At 37.6% G+C, this 15,662-nt stretch overlaps 1 protein-coding gene across 2 annotated transcripts in view; it reads right to left on the bottom strand.

Annotated features, from left to right (window-relative positions):
• The window catches only part of stau2 (staufen double-stranded RNA binding protein 2), a 117,389-nt gene that overhangs the window by 37,398 nt on the left and 64,329 nt on the right, over positions 1 to 15,662 (bottom strand). For both annotated transcript variants that reach the window (XM_084102596.1, XM_084102597.1), the window contains exon 12: positions 9,694 to 9,989. In XM_084102596.1, the coding sequence (XP_083958722.1) occupies positions 9,694 to 9,989 (296 nt within the window). The remainder of the gene's footprint in view (positions 1 to 9,693; positions 9,990 to 15,662) is intronic.

Here is a 15,662-nt window from a genome sequence, read left to right as displayed (position 1 = left end):
TGGAAGATTTTCAGTCGTTCTATGGGAAAAATGCATATGGCTGTCTGGATGACTGGATACAATGTGTTACTGACTGCTTCTGGAGAGCTCCTTAGCACGAGAAATATCTTGGACTAATGCTCATACATTTATAGACAAAAGAAAATCCCAGAAAGATGCTTCTCTGTCCTATCCTGTCCTTTTTCTCCTCTGATGCATGGATACAGACAAAAACAAACACAGTTGACAGTTGCAAAGCCCAAAAGATGATCAGGCTAGCTGATTTTTAACAGAGAACAGAGATATAAGTAGGGGAGAGTTGCTGTCATGTAGCCATATATTTTAAAAAGCGCCCACTATATACTACTGAATACAAGGTCAATGCATAAAACTGAGAATCCTCAGGAGAAGAAAAACAGATCAATGGCTGCAATTGCAGACTGAAGGAATCTCTCACTCCATGAACGTGTGTTTATGTTTAGTCTTCAAGTGGTTTGATGGGCCAGATCCACGGGGCATTCCGCTGTGAAGTGTGTTTTAAAGACAATGTTAACAACACGGTTTGCAAGAAGCACAATGTGTGATTGCCGTTCACAGCTCCAGGAAACAGGAACTCCTGACATATACAAACATCTTGTGTCTGCTGAGTTGGTTAATATTTCTGTTGTATTCTACATGAACAGATCGTTCTCTTCATCTTAATAGGGCTGTCATTTTAAAACAGCAATTTATCATTAAGATTTTCAAATCATGTTTCTCAGAAAATAATGTTAAATGCACAACATTGTAATTTGGTTGATTAATTAACCATCACATAATTAGTAACTGATTTGATTAAAATGTTTATTCAATAAACAACACTATTTTATAAAAATATAATCCTAATTATAACCATATTATTATCATACAGTATAGTAACACTATAAATTGTTTAATATAAGAATATAGATCTTTAAATATATATTTAAAATATTTGTATACATTACCAAAACTTTGGAGAGCAAAATATAAAGTAGTTAATTTAACTACTTTATATTTTGCTCTACAAAGTTCAAAGTATATATACACTATTATATTATATTATATTATCCATTTCGGAAAGCGAATATAGATATTTCTTTACATATTTTATATCACCATTATGGAGCACAACACAACACCTGGACCAAATGAAATTTATTTCAACTTAATCTAATATGTTTGAGCTATAGCGCAAACATACGCTGACTGTGTATCCGTTAGTGGTGCTGGATTTGATTTAAAACTTTTCCAAATGCACTTAATTTTGGTGGAGTACCGTCACTTTGAGCAAATAACTGCGGGCCACCATCAAGCTCAAGACACCAAGATCAGTGCCAGCTTCCTGTCAGCCCCAAGATTCATGTCCCTGACAAACTTTGTTTTCAAAGATCGCTCCTCGCTCAAATACGCCACAGTCATGCAGATGGGCCCCATCAGAACGAAGCAAAAATAAGAGCATAAGGGATTAGCACGTCTAGCATGTGTTTGCTAATGAAAATCCCAGCATAAACACCAGCTCCAGGAACAGGGAAAGGGCAAGAGGGACAGAAACAAACCGTCCCGCACTTTGATGCTTGGACAGGAGATGCGTTTGATGTCGACTGTGTATAAGACGGAGATGTGCAGTGGAAAAGGAGCCAAGCCAAGCGTAGGACGCTGCCAGTGCTATTTGAAGTGCTTTTCACACACACACAACAGAGCAGAGTATGGGGGGTAAGAAAAACAAAAAAGAATAAACCGCGTCACAAGGCGGATCTTTTGGCGCAGATGTTCAAAACATACATCATCCCATAGTTTTTATTTTCATTAAAGTGGGATTTGCTACATAGCGAGGAAGAGAAAATTAAAACAAAATGGAGCAACATCTTGCCTTTGACTTAAGCGCATGGACCAGTGATCTTTATCAGGATGATATTGCTGGTGGATTTAACACATGAGTACGTCTGATAACATCATATTGCAGTTAAACATGCGCTAAACCAGCAGTTCAAGTCATAACAAGACTGTTTATGATACGTCTAGCTTCAGCATGTGTATTTAATGCTCTCTTGGACAACTGGGGTGAACATTTCTATATCGAAAAGGAGGGAAAAGTCTAAAAAGAATTAATTTACTAACAATGAACAGTATTTTTATAGCATTTATTAATTTGGGATAAAAAAAAATAATAATAATAAAAAAAAAAAAAATTATATATATATATATAATTAACATTAGATATGAACAAACATGAATGAGCAATTAAACAAAAATTGTCATATTAAATATGCATATGGAATTAATCTAAATTAATAAATGCTGGAAAAAATGTCCATTAACCAATTTTATCAAATTTAATTTGACTGAAAATAATTACCAAAATATATATATATATATATATTTTGAAGTAGAAGACTGATAGTATTTTCTTGTGAAACGTAGTCCAATAATCTTTGTTTTATTTTATTATTATATTTTTTTATAGTGCATATCATCTGAAGTGGGTTAGATTAAAGCTTCACTTTTCCTTACCAAATATGGCTCCTTTTACCATTAAAGCAAACACTGCACATCAACAAATTTGATACATGCCGGATTTCATAGTTATAACATAAATATATCTTTAATCGCCTCATAATTCATCCAAAAAACAATTATTCACATATTATTGGATCAAATACGAGGCATACCAGTGCCAAAAACATCTTGTGAATCATATCCTTGGCCATAAATGGAGCGAGTCACCTTCAAAAGCCCACATCAATCCACTTCTATAATTGAAATTATGAACCTGAAGCTACTGCTGAGTTATACAACTCCAGATGTTCTCGGATCAAATTAAATCACTTTCATATCATCAGTCAGTGCTTTGCCATTAAGGGCAGGACGGTTACAGGTTATAAATTCTGCAGGTGGTCAGCACGGAAATTAAAGCGTGATTAAAACTTATGAATGGTCGGTCATAACATTGACTTGAAGGCCGGTTTTCATGTTTGGGCTTAGCTTTGTAATTAATGAATAAGTATTAGGGATGCACTGATAATAAAATTCTGTCTGTTAACGTCATCATGTTATGGCAGATAACTGATATGCCGATAATAAAATGACTGTACTATTTTGTACATGCACAATTAAATATTCAATATCTGACAATATATATTGAATTGGCAGATATTCATAAATTATATATCTTTTTTATTTATTATTATTTTAATATTCTGGTCAAGTCACTAGAGCTTTATCATAATCCCCATGCAGACTTTCAGTTGAAAGCAAGGTTATCACTGGAGGAGGTCCCGCACTGATATAAAATATCAAACGGATGCATCACAGACGCTTCCATCAGCTGTATATGAAGCGATATATGAAGTGATTAATGGCATGACTACACAGCAGTTGGCATATAGATGCTGAACGCTGACGCCCGCGATCAAAGCCGCCAGCACCTCACAGAGATGCATGTGTGCCCAGAGCTGGCAAGATGAGAAATATAAGCACGGGTTCTTCTATCAGCTCGTCTCCATTCATCTCAAAACGAAGCCGCGATTCACTAGAAGGTCAGAAAACATCAATGGGCGCTATTTGAAAAAAAATAACTGAGAGTCTTTGCTCTCAATCTAGGTATGCTGGTATTTCTAGCCAAGGTTAGAAACTTTGTGAGAAAGAGACAAACAGAAAGAGAAACAGACGGGTAGTGAGCAAGGAGGGAGGGAACAGAAAGAGCGAGATTAAAAAAGGGAGAGGGAAAGCTGAAATGAGCGGGGGGGGGGGGGAGAGCGATAAGGTGAGATTCAGTCTGAAACTTTAATTTTTGTTTTAAAGTACAAAAAAAGTTTTCTTTTTGCTTGGTTCGAACAAATGATCTGTGAAAAGAGATGCTTAACTTCTAGAAAAGTTTGATCGTCAACTATGTTACACGATAAATGAAGTGATATTTTCTATTCATTATATATAGCTCATAAAAAATAGAAATAGAAAATAAATAGTGCAGTCAAAATTAATGCATTAACGTATGCGATTAATTTTTTCAGTTTAAAGGGGTGGTTTAATGTGATTTCACTTTTCTAACTTTAGTTAGTGTGTAATGTTGCTGTTTGAGCATAAACAACATCTGCAAAGTTACGAAGCTCAAAGTTCAAAGCAAAGGGAGATATTTGCTTTTAAAGAAATCGCTTTTTAAGGACTACAACAAATGGCTGGTAGAGACTACATGACATTCCTCCCGGGTTAGTGACATCACAAACCATAGAATTTACATAAACCCCGCCCCCTGAATACGATTTATAGATGATCAAGACAGAATATGCTAATCAATGACTAGAAGATAACTACACATAAGCTACATAAATTCATCAACTAACCATTCAGAAATGTCCTGTTGCTTCTACATGTTGTCACTTCTTCTTGAGTCTCTCCATCATTGTCTGAATCCGGTTTGAACATAAAAGGCTAAAAGTTTTTGACATTTTCAGTGCATGTCTGTGTGAGGTAAAAGAACACGAGCTCTTGAAGCTCCGCCCCCAGTGCCGGGAGCAGCAGCTCATTTGCATTTAAAGGGACAGACACAAAAACGATGCGTTTTTGCTCACCCTCAAAAAGTGACAATTTTAACATGCTATTTAAAAATATCTGTGGGGTATTTTGAGCTAAAACTTCACACACACACTCAGAGACTTATTTTACATCTTGTGAAAAGGCCATCCTTTAACGTGTTAAAATATTTAACGCAATTAACACAGTATTTTTTCCCCCATCAACGTTTGGCTAGCGTTACATTATATGATGACACTAATTCATGCGAATGCTTTTAAACCATTCAAGTGTGATAAGACACAAAAAAGAACGCAGTGCAGTAATGGTGCACACTGTCTTTGAATATCTTGTCTGTGACACACACAAGACTCATGCGCACAGAAGGCCGCTTCAGACATGACCAAAATGCCCAAATTTGAGTATCCTCGCAAGCACAGTCTTAAATGAGTTAAATGAAGTCTTAAATAAATGTAAAGAGTGATGAAATGGGATGCGTGTTAGATCTGCGTCATGTGTGTGTGATCTTAAAGTGACAGAAGCCTAATAAAACCTGCTGTCATTAAGGATAATCAAAGAACAAAAGAAAAAGAGAAAATCACTCACTCACTGCTCTTGACTGAATAACATTTTTAGCTTTAATAAGGATTAATCTATATTTAATTTATAATTTCTGTATATATCCTACTTGTTAGACCTACCTGAAAATCTTAAAGCACTGTTTACATGGGTCAAAAACAACGAAAACAATAACTTTTTGTGCATTTTGACAGGGCAAGTAAAAATATTAACCAGTCTGACTCAGCCAATAGAAAAAAATTAGCCCTGATTTATTGTAGGCAGAGGTAAATGTGACATTTATTATACTGGGTTTGTGTGAAGATTGTTTTGAGTTCACTTAAATTATTAATAACTGAAAAATGTGCGACTAATTAGTTTATTTTTATTTTTATTGATTGACAGTTCTAAAAATAACAAGTATTAACATTTAATGCAACTGCATTCTTAAAAAGTGGGATCCTACTGGTTTAATTAGGTTTAATTTTTATTTATTTTTATTAAAAATGTACAATACTAGACTAGAATGGGAAACACGGCTGTAAATGTGGCCTAAATTAAGTTCTCTCTCATTTAGTTTGGGAACAAATGTTGGTTTGAAGATACTGAAAAACTTATTATACTTTTGGTAATGAAGTAAACAGCAATATCTGTAAAAATTGAGGGACAAAAAGAGAAGAGATTATTTACTACGAAAAGGTCATAACATCTGAAGATGCTTTTGATGCTGGGTTAATTTTGTGTTCGTTTATCAAACATCTCTAATAGGTCTCACAACAAAAAGATGTGAGACACCAAAATATACCGTATTCATGGAAAGTGCCAAACTATCCTGTAGAGTGCAGGACTGTGGTACTACAGTATGTTTCACGCAGCCTCATATGGTGTGATAAGATGAATGGGGTTCATAAAATGAAAAGGCGTTGGGACTCATCCCTAACATGAGCTCTACCTCCTGCTCTCTGCTCTCCCAGACTGCTTTGCAGCTCACAGGCTCAGCACAAAAGGCCCTTTATGATGTGCACCTGACATGCGGCGAAGAGCAGCGTTCCCACAGAGATTGGCTTCACTGCTCCACCTCTCCTCTCGCTTTCGTCCTCTCCGAATCTCTGTGTCCCCAGTCTGGGGAATGAGCATTAGCTGGCAGGGCTCCGGTTGCTCGACCAAAGGGAGATTTGGGGAAAGATCCATCTCTGGGTTCGTCTAAAGCTGGTGCTACTTGCACCAAATAAGTCACCCAGTTGACCAAAAGAGGCTCCAGAGTTTAACCGGACCACTGAAGCTTACTAAATAATCTGAAGCATGTCAGATCAGTCAAGGGGACTTGATACAGAAAAAATATGTTTTGTGTTTTAATGCAGCTTTAGCTGTGCACTCTATAAAAGCAAAGCCTCAGTTCACCAAAAAATTCTGTCATACGTACCCTCATATCATTACAAACACATATGCTTTTCTTTCATATGTGGAACATAAAAGGAGAAATTCTGACTGGTCGCTCTTTTCCATTCAACTACAATGAAAGGTGACTGATGTTTCAAGCTTCAAATGGATGTGAACAAATCATTCTTTCAAATTGGATGTTTTCAATTAAGTGATCCAGTTCACAAAAGTGGTAAGAATGCTTTGTTCTCAATCAGACTGATCAAGTCAAAATGGGTAATAGGGTTGTAATGGTTGCCTAAATTAAGTTCTCATTTAGTAGAGACAAGTTAGTTTGGGACCAAATGGTGATTTGTATCTGAATCATTGAATCGTTGAATGAATTGTTCTTTTGAGGATCTTTTCAATGAATCAGTTGATCCAGTTCACAAAAGTGGTAGTTGTGTTCCTCATACAAGCCATGACTGGCAGTTTTTATGCAACAATTGGAAGTTTGGGTACAAATATTTGCACTGGATTAAATGTACTGTAAAAAGCCCTTTACATGTTGGTTAAATGGCCTCTTCCTGTCTAAATGAGTGATTCTTGTCTAGAATAAGCTGGACCAGACTTTATGCCAATAAAGATTTGGTCAGATCCCTATGTGAAGGTTAGCTAGAGCGTGGGCAAAAACTGAGATGTAAAGCTCATCAACAGAACAATAACATTTCACTTATACAACAGAGATAAAGAGAACGAAAAAGAAAGAGAGAGCACATGTTGTGCATTACTCAAACGAACATTATTTCTGCCCTACTTCCATTACAAGTGGCCTGAGACAACAGGGAAATTAAAAGCAAAAGAGTTTTCTCCAACTCTTTCTGCACCAGCATTGCTTCCAAAAAGCCAATATGCTGATGCCCCCATCTAATTTTCAACCTCTGGCTAAATTCCATCAATCAAATATCTTTACTCTCTGAGGCCCCATGTGTCTAACAAGAGCAAAAGACCTGAATGAACCAATATCAACTGCAAGTAAATTCCAAGAACGCCAAAGACAGCCTGTGCTTGGTCCTTATTTTTACAAGGCACGACCGTATTTTTCAATTAACTTCTCCGTTAAGAGTTTTTGAGATCAGAATCTGGCTTTAGAGGAAACAGACGCACGAATAACCGCACGTCAATGCGTTTAGGAAACTGATTGAACATCGGTTCTCGTTGTGGCTTTTCCAAACTGTTGCAGGTGTTTCTGTTGCTCCAATGCCAACAAAAAGGGCCTCATAGGGGCTTTCATAACATCTCTGTCAAGACCAAATTGAATCACTGAGCAGACAGACCTGGTCTGATTTAAACATGTCCTTTGGCAGTTGGCAGTGTGGATAGCATGTCTGCAGCTCTGATTAGAAACAGTTAGGTGTTTGCCAATAAGCGCATACTATTTTGCACAAGAGCATCTGCCAACAAACATATAAAAGTCTGGAATCTGCCTTTCAGCACTAAAGTTGCAGCTCGGCGGTTTTGTTTTGCTTTTGGTACGTTCAGGTTTTCATTCCCAACCCACATCGCTTGGTGTATCGTCTCAATGAAACACATATTTCCTGCTTTCCTCCATTACATCCTCAAACCCCTCCTGATAGAAGACACCAAGGAATGGGGGGATAAAGCGTTCGGGATTCTTATCTGGGTATTCGAGGGGGAAAACATGGAGTGATTCACACAGGCAGGTCGGCTCATCCCTTGCAGCTGGCCCTTTAAATGAAACCTGCTGTTTTCCCCCCGTGTTTACGTTTGGCTGCCTCGCTCTTCTTCATCGGGTTTCAGACTACAGGAAAGCTCTGAGCAAAAACAAAGGCTTTTTCAAAGGCAACCTCAGCAGGTTAAGATAAAATGTTTTTACTGTCCAATATGAAAAGCACCTGCTGCTAAATTAAGAGGGCCGGCTCAGGTACTGGAGGCCACTTTACAGTCACAAAAAGCTGTGGAAGAGATTGAGGACATACTGTACACATGGGGGACCGAGAAGGGTACAATTAATCGGATAATCGAGATTACAAATATTAAAAGTGCTGATTAAAGCATTCCATTTAGATCTACTTCTGTTTCTCTTTACAACACATTTCAACAGTTATTAAAAAGAGTCACACAAAATTGTCTAAATTTAGGATTATTATATATTTTATTTTATTTTATTAACTAATCACACATTTATGTAATTAATCCTGATTAATCGCATATTAACATAATAGTTTTATATTGTAATAATGTCACATTGAATCCCCAAAATAATGTAGTATTTTAGCCATTAAATATAGCCATTCAACATTACAGTACAATTGAAATTTTTAACATTCAATAGGCTTTACAAAAATAAAACCTTTTTAATTTAAGTGAACTTCAATCTTCACATAAACTATAAATTGTACATGCATAAACTATAAATGTAATATATATGTAATATACATGTTTCTTAAGCAAGTTTCTAGAGGATAATGTGACACTGAAGACTGGAATAATGGCTGCTACCGTAATTTAGCTTTCCCATCACAGGAATAAATTACATTTTATATTAATGTATTACAAATATATTAAAGTAGAAAACAGTTATCATAAATTGTAATAATATTTCACAATTATTACTGTTTTTATTGTATTTTGATCAAATAAATGCAGCCTTGGTGATTTCTTTCAAAAACATCAAAAAATTGTACTGACCACAAACTTTTGAACAGTAGTACGTATTACAAAGTTTCCAAAGGATAATAAAAAATAATTCATGTACATGATAAAAAAAAAGATATGGTGTGGTGTGGGCCATCCTTTTTGTTGAGCCCTGTGTAGCCTGCATTTCGAATATAAAGTGCAGCTGCTCCACACAAAATAAGCATTTTAATCTAAACTCGATTCATATAGATTAATAACCATGATATTTTAAAAGAAGTATTCAACAACAATAAAGTGTCATAATTATGCAGCCCTAGGACAAACAGAGCAGTGGAAGACGAATCAGCTAAAGACAGGTTGTTATCCTTTGGAAATGTAACTGTGAGAAATGTCCCTGGCCTGTAGGAACATCAGTGACAGAAGCAGGCACTTCCACATTTCCACAGTTTCATCCAGATGGATGAACAGTGCAAGCCAAGCAGATCAAGTTTAGGCTCCGCAAGAGATGTTATGAAATTTGAAGTCTGGTTCTCTGGGTAGAGCTAGCAGTGGAAAGCGAAAAAGAGAGATAAACAAATCTGCAAAATCACTTCATTTATTCCATACCTGGAAGCCTTGAATATGGGCTAAATACTCCAGCTGCTGGGAAGGCTGGATGGAGCCACAGGCCAAAGCAGGTGCTTTCCCCTTCAGGACCAGGGCCTCAGCGGTGGGTGACGTCCCGCTCAGCAGCAGCTCTCTCGCAATGGCTGCGGTGTTTCCCACCGATGGGGTGTAGAACGGCCCCGCGGAACCTTGGCCAATGTCTTTGGGTGTCAGATAGTTTCCAGGGACTCCCTTATTCCTGCTTGCTTCCATTTCTTGATACACATCCGGGGAGAGGTGAAGAATTCCTTTTTGTGCTATATAGGGATGGAATAAGACACATTCTGAAAGTTAAAAAGGTCATAAATACGTATATATACACATTTTCATAATACATTTTTAAAGAAACTAATACTTTTATTCAGCAAGGAAATATTAAATTGACAGTAAAGACTTTTTGAACAAACACTGTTCTTTTGATCTTTACAATCATCAAAGAGTCCAGAATTTTTTTTAGCCCAGTTTCCACCAAAATATTAAACAGCAAAACATACAGAGCAGCAAATCAGCATATTACAATGATTCATATACACTGTATAAACACACACACATATATATATACACTACATACATACAGTGGGGAGAACAAGTATTTGATACACTGCCGATTTTGCAGGTTTTCCCACTTACAAAGCATGTAGAAGTCTGTAATTTTTATCATAGGTACTCTTCAACTGTGAGTGACAGAATCTAAAACAAAAATCCAGAAAATCACACTGTATGATTTTTAAGTAATTAATTTGCATTTTATTGTATGGCATAAGTATTTGATACATCAGAAAAGCAGAACTTAATATTTGGTACAGAAACCTTTGTTTGCAATTACAGAGATCATTCGTTTCCTGTAGTTCTTGACCAGGTTTGCACACACTGCAGCAGGGATTTTGGCCCACTCCTCCATACAGACCTTCTCCAGATCCTTCAGGTTTCGGGGCTGTCGCTGGGCAATACGGACTTTCAGCTCCCTGCAAAGATTTTCTATTGGGTTCAGGTCTGGAGACTGGCTAGGCCACTCCAGGACCTTGAGATGCTTCTTACGGAGCCACTCCTTAGTTGCCCTGGCTGTGTGTTGCAGGTCGTTGTCATGCTGGAAGACCCAGCCACGACCCATCTTCAATGCTCTTACTGAGGGAAGGAGGTTGTTGGCCAAGATCTCGCGATACATGGCCCCATCCATCCTCCCCTCAATACGGTGCAGTCGTCCTGTCCCCTTTGCAGAAAAGCATCCCCAAAGAATGATGTTTCCACCTCCATGCTTCACGATTGGGATGGTGTTCTTGGGGTTGTACTCATCCTTCTTCTTCCTCCAAACACGGCGAGTGGAGTTTAGACCAAAAAGCTCTATTTTTGTCTCATCAGACCACATGACCTTCTCCCACTCCTCTGGATCATCCAGATGGTCATTGGCAAACTTCAGACGGGCCTGGACATGCGCTGGCTTGAGCAGGGGGATCTTGTGTGTGGTGCAGGATTTTAATCCATGACGGCGTAGTGTTTTACTAATGGTTTTCTTTGAGACTGTGGTCCCAGGTCTCTTCAGGTCATTGACCAGGTCCTGCCGTGTAGTTCTGGGCTGATCCCTCACCTTCCTCATGATCATTGATGCCCCACGAGGTGAGATCTTGCATGGCGCCCCAGACCGAGGGAGACTGACTGTCATCTTGAACTTCTTCCATTTTCTAATAATTGCGCCAACAGTTGTTGCCTTCTCACCAAGCTGCTTGCCTATTGTCCTGTAGCCCATCCCAGCCTTGTGCAGGTCTACAATTTTATCCCTGATGTCCTTGCACAGCTCTCTGGTCTTGGCCATTGTGGAGAGGTTGGAGTCTGTTTGATTGAGTGTGTGGACAGGTGTCTTTTATACAGGTAACAAGTTCAAACAGGTGCAGTTAATACAGGTAATGAGTGGAGAACAGGAGGGCTTCTTAAAGAAAAACGAACAGGTCTGTGAGAGCCGGAATTCTTACTGGTTGGTAGGTGATCAAATACTTATGTCATGCAATAAAACGCAAATTAATTATTTAAAATTCATAGAATGTGATTTTCTGGATTTTTGTTTTAGATTCCGTCTCTCACAGTTGAAGTGTACCTATGATAAAAATTACAGACCTCTACATGTAAGTAGGTAAACCTGCAAAATCGGCAGTGTATCAAATACTTGTTCTCCCCACTGTATATACAGTATATATATATATATATATATATGAAGAGTTCAGATGCAAAAGCCTCTAAGTGCCATCTGAAATTTTCTTCTAGAATGATCATTTTTATCAAGCTCGTATATTTAAGTTAAGTAATTTAACTTAAATGGCAATGAAAATTACCTATGAATTGTCATTTAAGTGAAATTACTGAACTTAAATATACAAGCTTGATAAAAATGATCATTCTAGAAGAAAATTTCAGATGGCACATATATACTGTATATGTTTAAAGGTATAGCGGAGGATTTTCTTTTTTTCCAGGTGGATCATCAAGACTATTGGTCCTCCTAATTGTCAATCATTCTGGTGATATGTTTACGTAAGGCCGTCGTACGTGCTCGTCCTTTCTGTGCATGCGCACTTTCAGGTGTATTATGTGTGGTGAGCTGTCTATGGGTGAGCTACGGTTTCAGCCATTCATTGAAGCTCGCCGTTCTCACCGGGTTTTTTCAAAATGTCTGAGGGTCGTAAGAGAAAAAGTGTCTACGAATTGTATGACAAGAAGAGAAAGGCCTCTGAAGAAAGAAACAAGACCAGAGTGTTTTTGGGAGAATATTTCACATGCTGGCGTGAGCTAAAAGCACAGGTTGGGCTTCCCACTGATGCCTCAGTCGCGAAGTTTCTACTCGACAGGTAAAGTTTGGCATGCTATTTGGAGAAATCCATTTAAAATCACTGCTAGTAAAAGTTAATGTAAGCTATGATTAGCGATCTTGCAACTTGTAAACAGAGCGTGCACGGGGAGAACTAGGCTCATGCATGCTCTCTCGCGTTGTGCACACGTTTAATAGGCGTTCCCTCTCGGGAGCAGGTAGAGTGTTGCGCATGTATATTTTTTCAAAAAGTGGAGAGGGCGGTTCTTTTCTAAAATTCGGGAAAATCCTCCGCTATACCTTTAAATATTTTTTTGTTTGTGTCCTTAACAACATTTATGTGTTTCAGGAATGAAGGATATCTCAAATCATAAGGCTTTTTCAGGTGTGCTGTACTATTACTTTTGATCTGACTGATGATTTTCACTTGATGGATGATAACAGGGGCTTCTTTCCCCAAAAGGGTCAATTTTAAACATGTCCATCTGTTAAAAATTAAGTTTTGTCATCTTTTATGAGAACACTACACAGCATATAAATAACCTCAAATCTGACAGACAAGGACAAAAAGCCACAAAACTCTAATTTTGGGGTTCTTACAGAAGCCAATACAGAGTGAAAAGGAAAAAAAGATGAGAGAAACAGAGCAGCTGCAGCAAATGTTCTCATCTGTGCACAGATTCTGCTTCCTGTTTGTGTTTTCCGTCTCGAACGAAGTCTCTAAAAGCAGCCGGCTGGTCTCCACAATTTCTGACAACTCAGAACAAGCAACAACTGATTTAACTTAGTGTTCGGATCATAAAACTGGTAAATATTATCTCAGAAAATTGTGAGAAATGTAAATAGGCAGTTTCTCCAAACGCTGCAGTGTGCCGTTGACGCAGCCCTTTAATTCATGGAGTGAGAATGTAAATGAAAACCAGCAGTTTGGAGTTCCCGTCGGCCATTTCAACAAGGCTGATTGGCAAGGAGGCAACTGACATTGAATCCTTAAAATGTCACACAACAACATGCATTTCATATTAGACAAATCAGCATCCCAAGCCCGCATGAGAAAAATGCATACTTAAAATGGTATAAAACGAGAGCTGTGAGCCAGAATGACATCAATTGGGAATTGCGACAAAAAGCACATAAACGCTAAGAAAAAACAATACCACCACCCCATCGGCACCATCATTTCTCTTTCTTTTTTCATTCTTTCTCTCTTTCTCCGTTCCAACATGTTCCACCCAGTATAATGGGCTGAATTTGAGAATGGTGGGCTGGAGATTGGCCAGCTCATGGCCCAAGCTGTGATTTAAAACAGATAACACACAAGGCCCAACTGTAAATCAACACAATGAAGCAATGCTCCAAGACACTAAACACTAACACACTGACATATTCACACACACACACAAGCATAGCGTAGTGCTGTCTTACTCATACATTCAGTTTTCGTGGAATCCTGCTCTACTTTTTTCCCTTTATACACACAAACAGACTCTTTCTCACACGCACACTCCAGCAACCAGAAACATGCACCAGGAAATAAATTATGGCCACTTTGCAGACCAAAAGCTGCTGAAAAGCTTATCAAAAATGGGGTTCTCATATTTTTTGCTTTCTCATAGCTGTGGATGATTGTATAGGAATAAAAAATAAAAAACTCAGTTAAGAAGATGTGTTGCCTTTCTGGGACACAACGCAACACTAAGACCTCCCATGTGTCCCTTAATCCGTCCCTCCCGCCCCATTTCCTTAATCCGTTCATGACGCCACACACAAAAATATAACACATTTGCCATGTATTTCTGTGGGTTTGTACATTCAAAAGAATGCATCACGGGATTAAAGCTCAAACCTTCAAGTGCAGGATACCAGTGCAGGAAATGTATTAATAATGCCTGACACACTGTCTTGTTGTTTTAAATACACCATGTTCCACAAGCCCTAAGACCATATGGCTGTGGCGGCCGTGACTCAATGTGCAATTTTGACAAAATTCTCTTTTTGTTTCATAGTCTTCCTCCTCATCTTGTACCATTACACACATAAGAGAGAGATACAATAGTGGGCATTTAGCTCATTTGTCACATTAGCTATGTTTCCATGACTTTGCGCGATGGGACGACATAACTAGACTAACCAGCAGACCGATCTTTTTGCACAGCATCTGAAATGCAGTTTTGGTTGTTCTGAAATGCCAGCAAAGTCTGTCATCAAAGTGGTTTGTTATAATAACTTCCAGAACCATCCCAAACAGCAGGCATATGCTTCCGAAAGCAAGATAACACGTTTATTGTGTTTCGTCTGTGCGCTCTGAGACGCAAGTCATTTATTATTTACGAAAAGTATTATATACAATGGCTTCTCCAACTTTTCTTAGTGATATTTAACACCAGAGACAAATCTTGTTCTCTTCGACTCACTAGATGGAAACGCGGCTTTATTCGCAAATGTTTTATGTGATATTCCAATTTTGTGCAGAAGTTAAATTCACTAATTTGGATGGAAACATAACTATTAAAGACATTTGGCTTTTAAAGCACTTTTTTTTTTTTTTTTAAGTGAAAGTGACAAATTAATACAGTCTGGAAACTTTTAGCCTTGTGTCAGAATGATTTAAACAATATGAAAATCAATTGTAAAAATAACCATTAGATAAAAAATGGTATTATAAACAGAGTTAAATAAACCATGTTAATAGGTATCATGTGAAAATTATCATCAATTTTTATGTTGCGTAATTTCCATTAAAAACAAAAAGTTTGATTCTAAGTCAGTTATCAAACAGTGTACCAGTTTATAAAAGAGACAACAGTGTTAGTAAAGAGCTTGAGATGGAAAATGAAGAAAAGAATGAAAAATCAAGGAAAACTAGTAAGGAGAATATTACTATTGTGCATCATTTCCGTGCTGTAACTTTGTCAAATGATGCAAAAAGCGTGAAACTATTATTTAATATTATTATTATTTAATTGCATTTAGGATACATACAATTCTAGCTAAGAAATGAGCGACTCATCTTATTTTTTTATTTTTTTTAAATGTCATATCCACCAACATCATTTCCACTACAGAATGCCATTAAACCCATAATTTGATGTGGTGGAAATGACACTGTAGAGGAAATGATCCAAAACTTTTA

Source organism: Abramis brama (assembly GCF_963993115.1).
Source record: "Abramis brama genome assembly, chromosome: 24".
In the NCBI taxonomy this organism is placed as follows: Eukaryota; Metazoa; Chordata; class Actinopteri; order Cypriniformes; family Leuciscidae; genus Abramis; species Abramis brama.
This window is presented reverse-complemented; position numbering and strand designations above follow the sequence as displayed.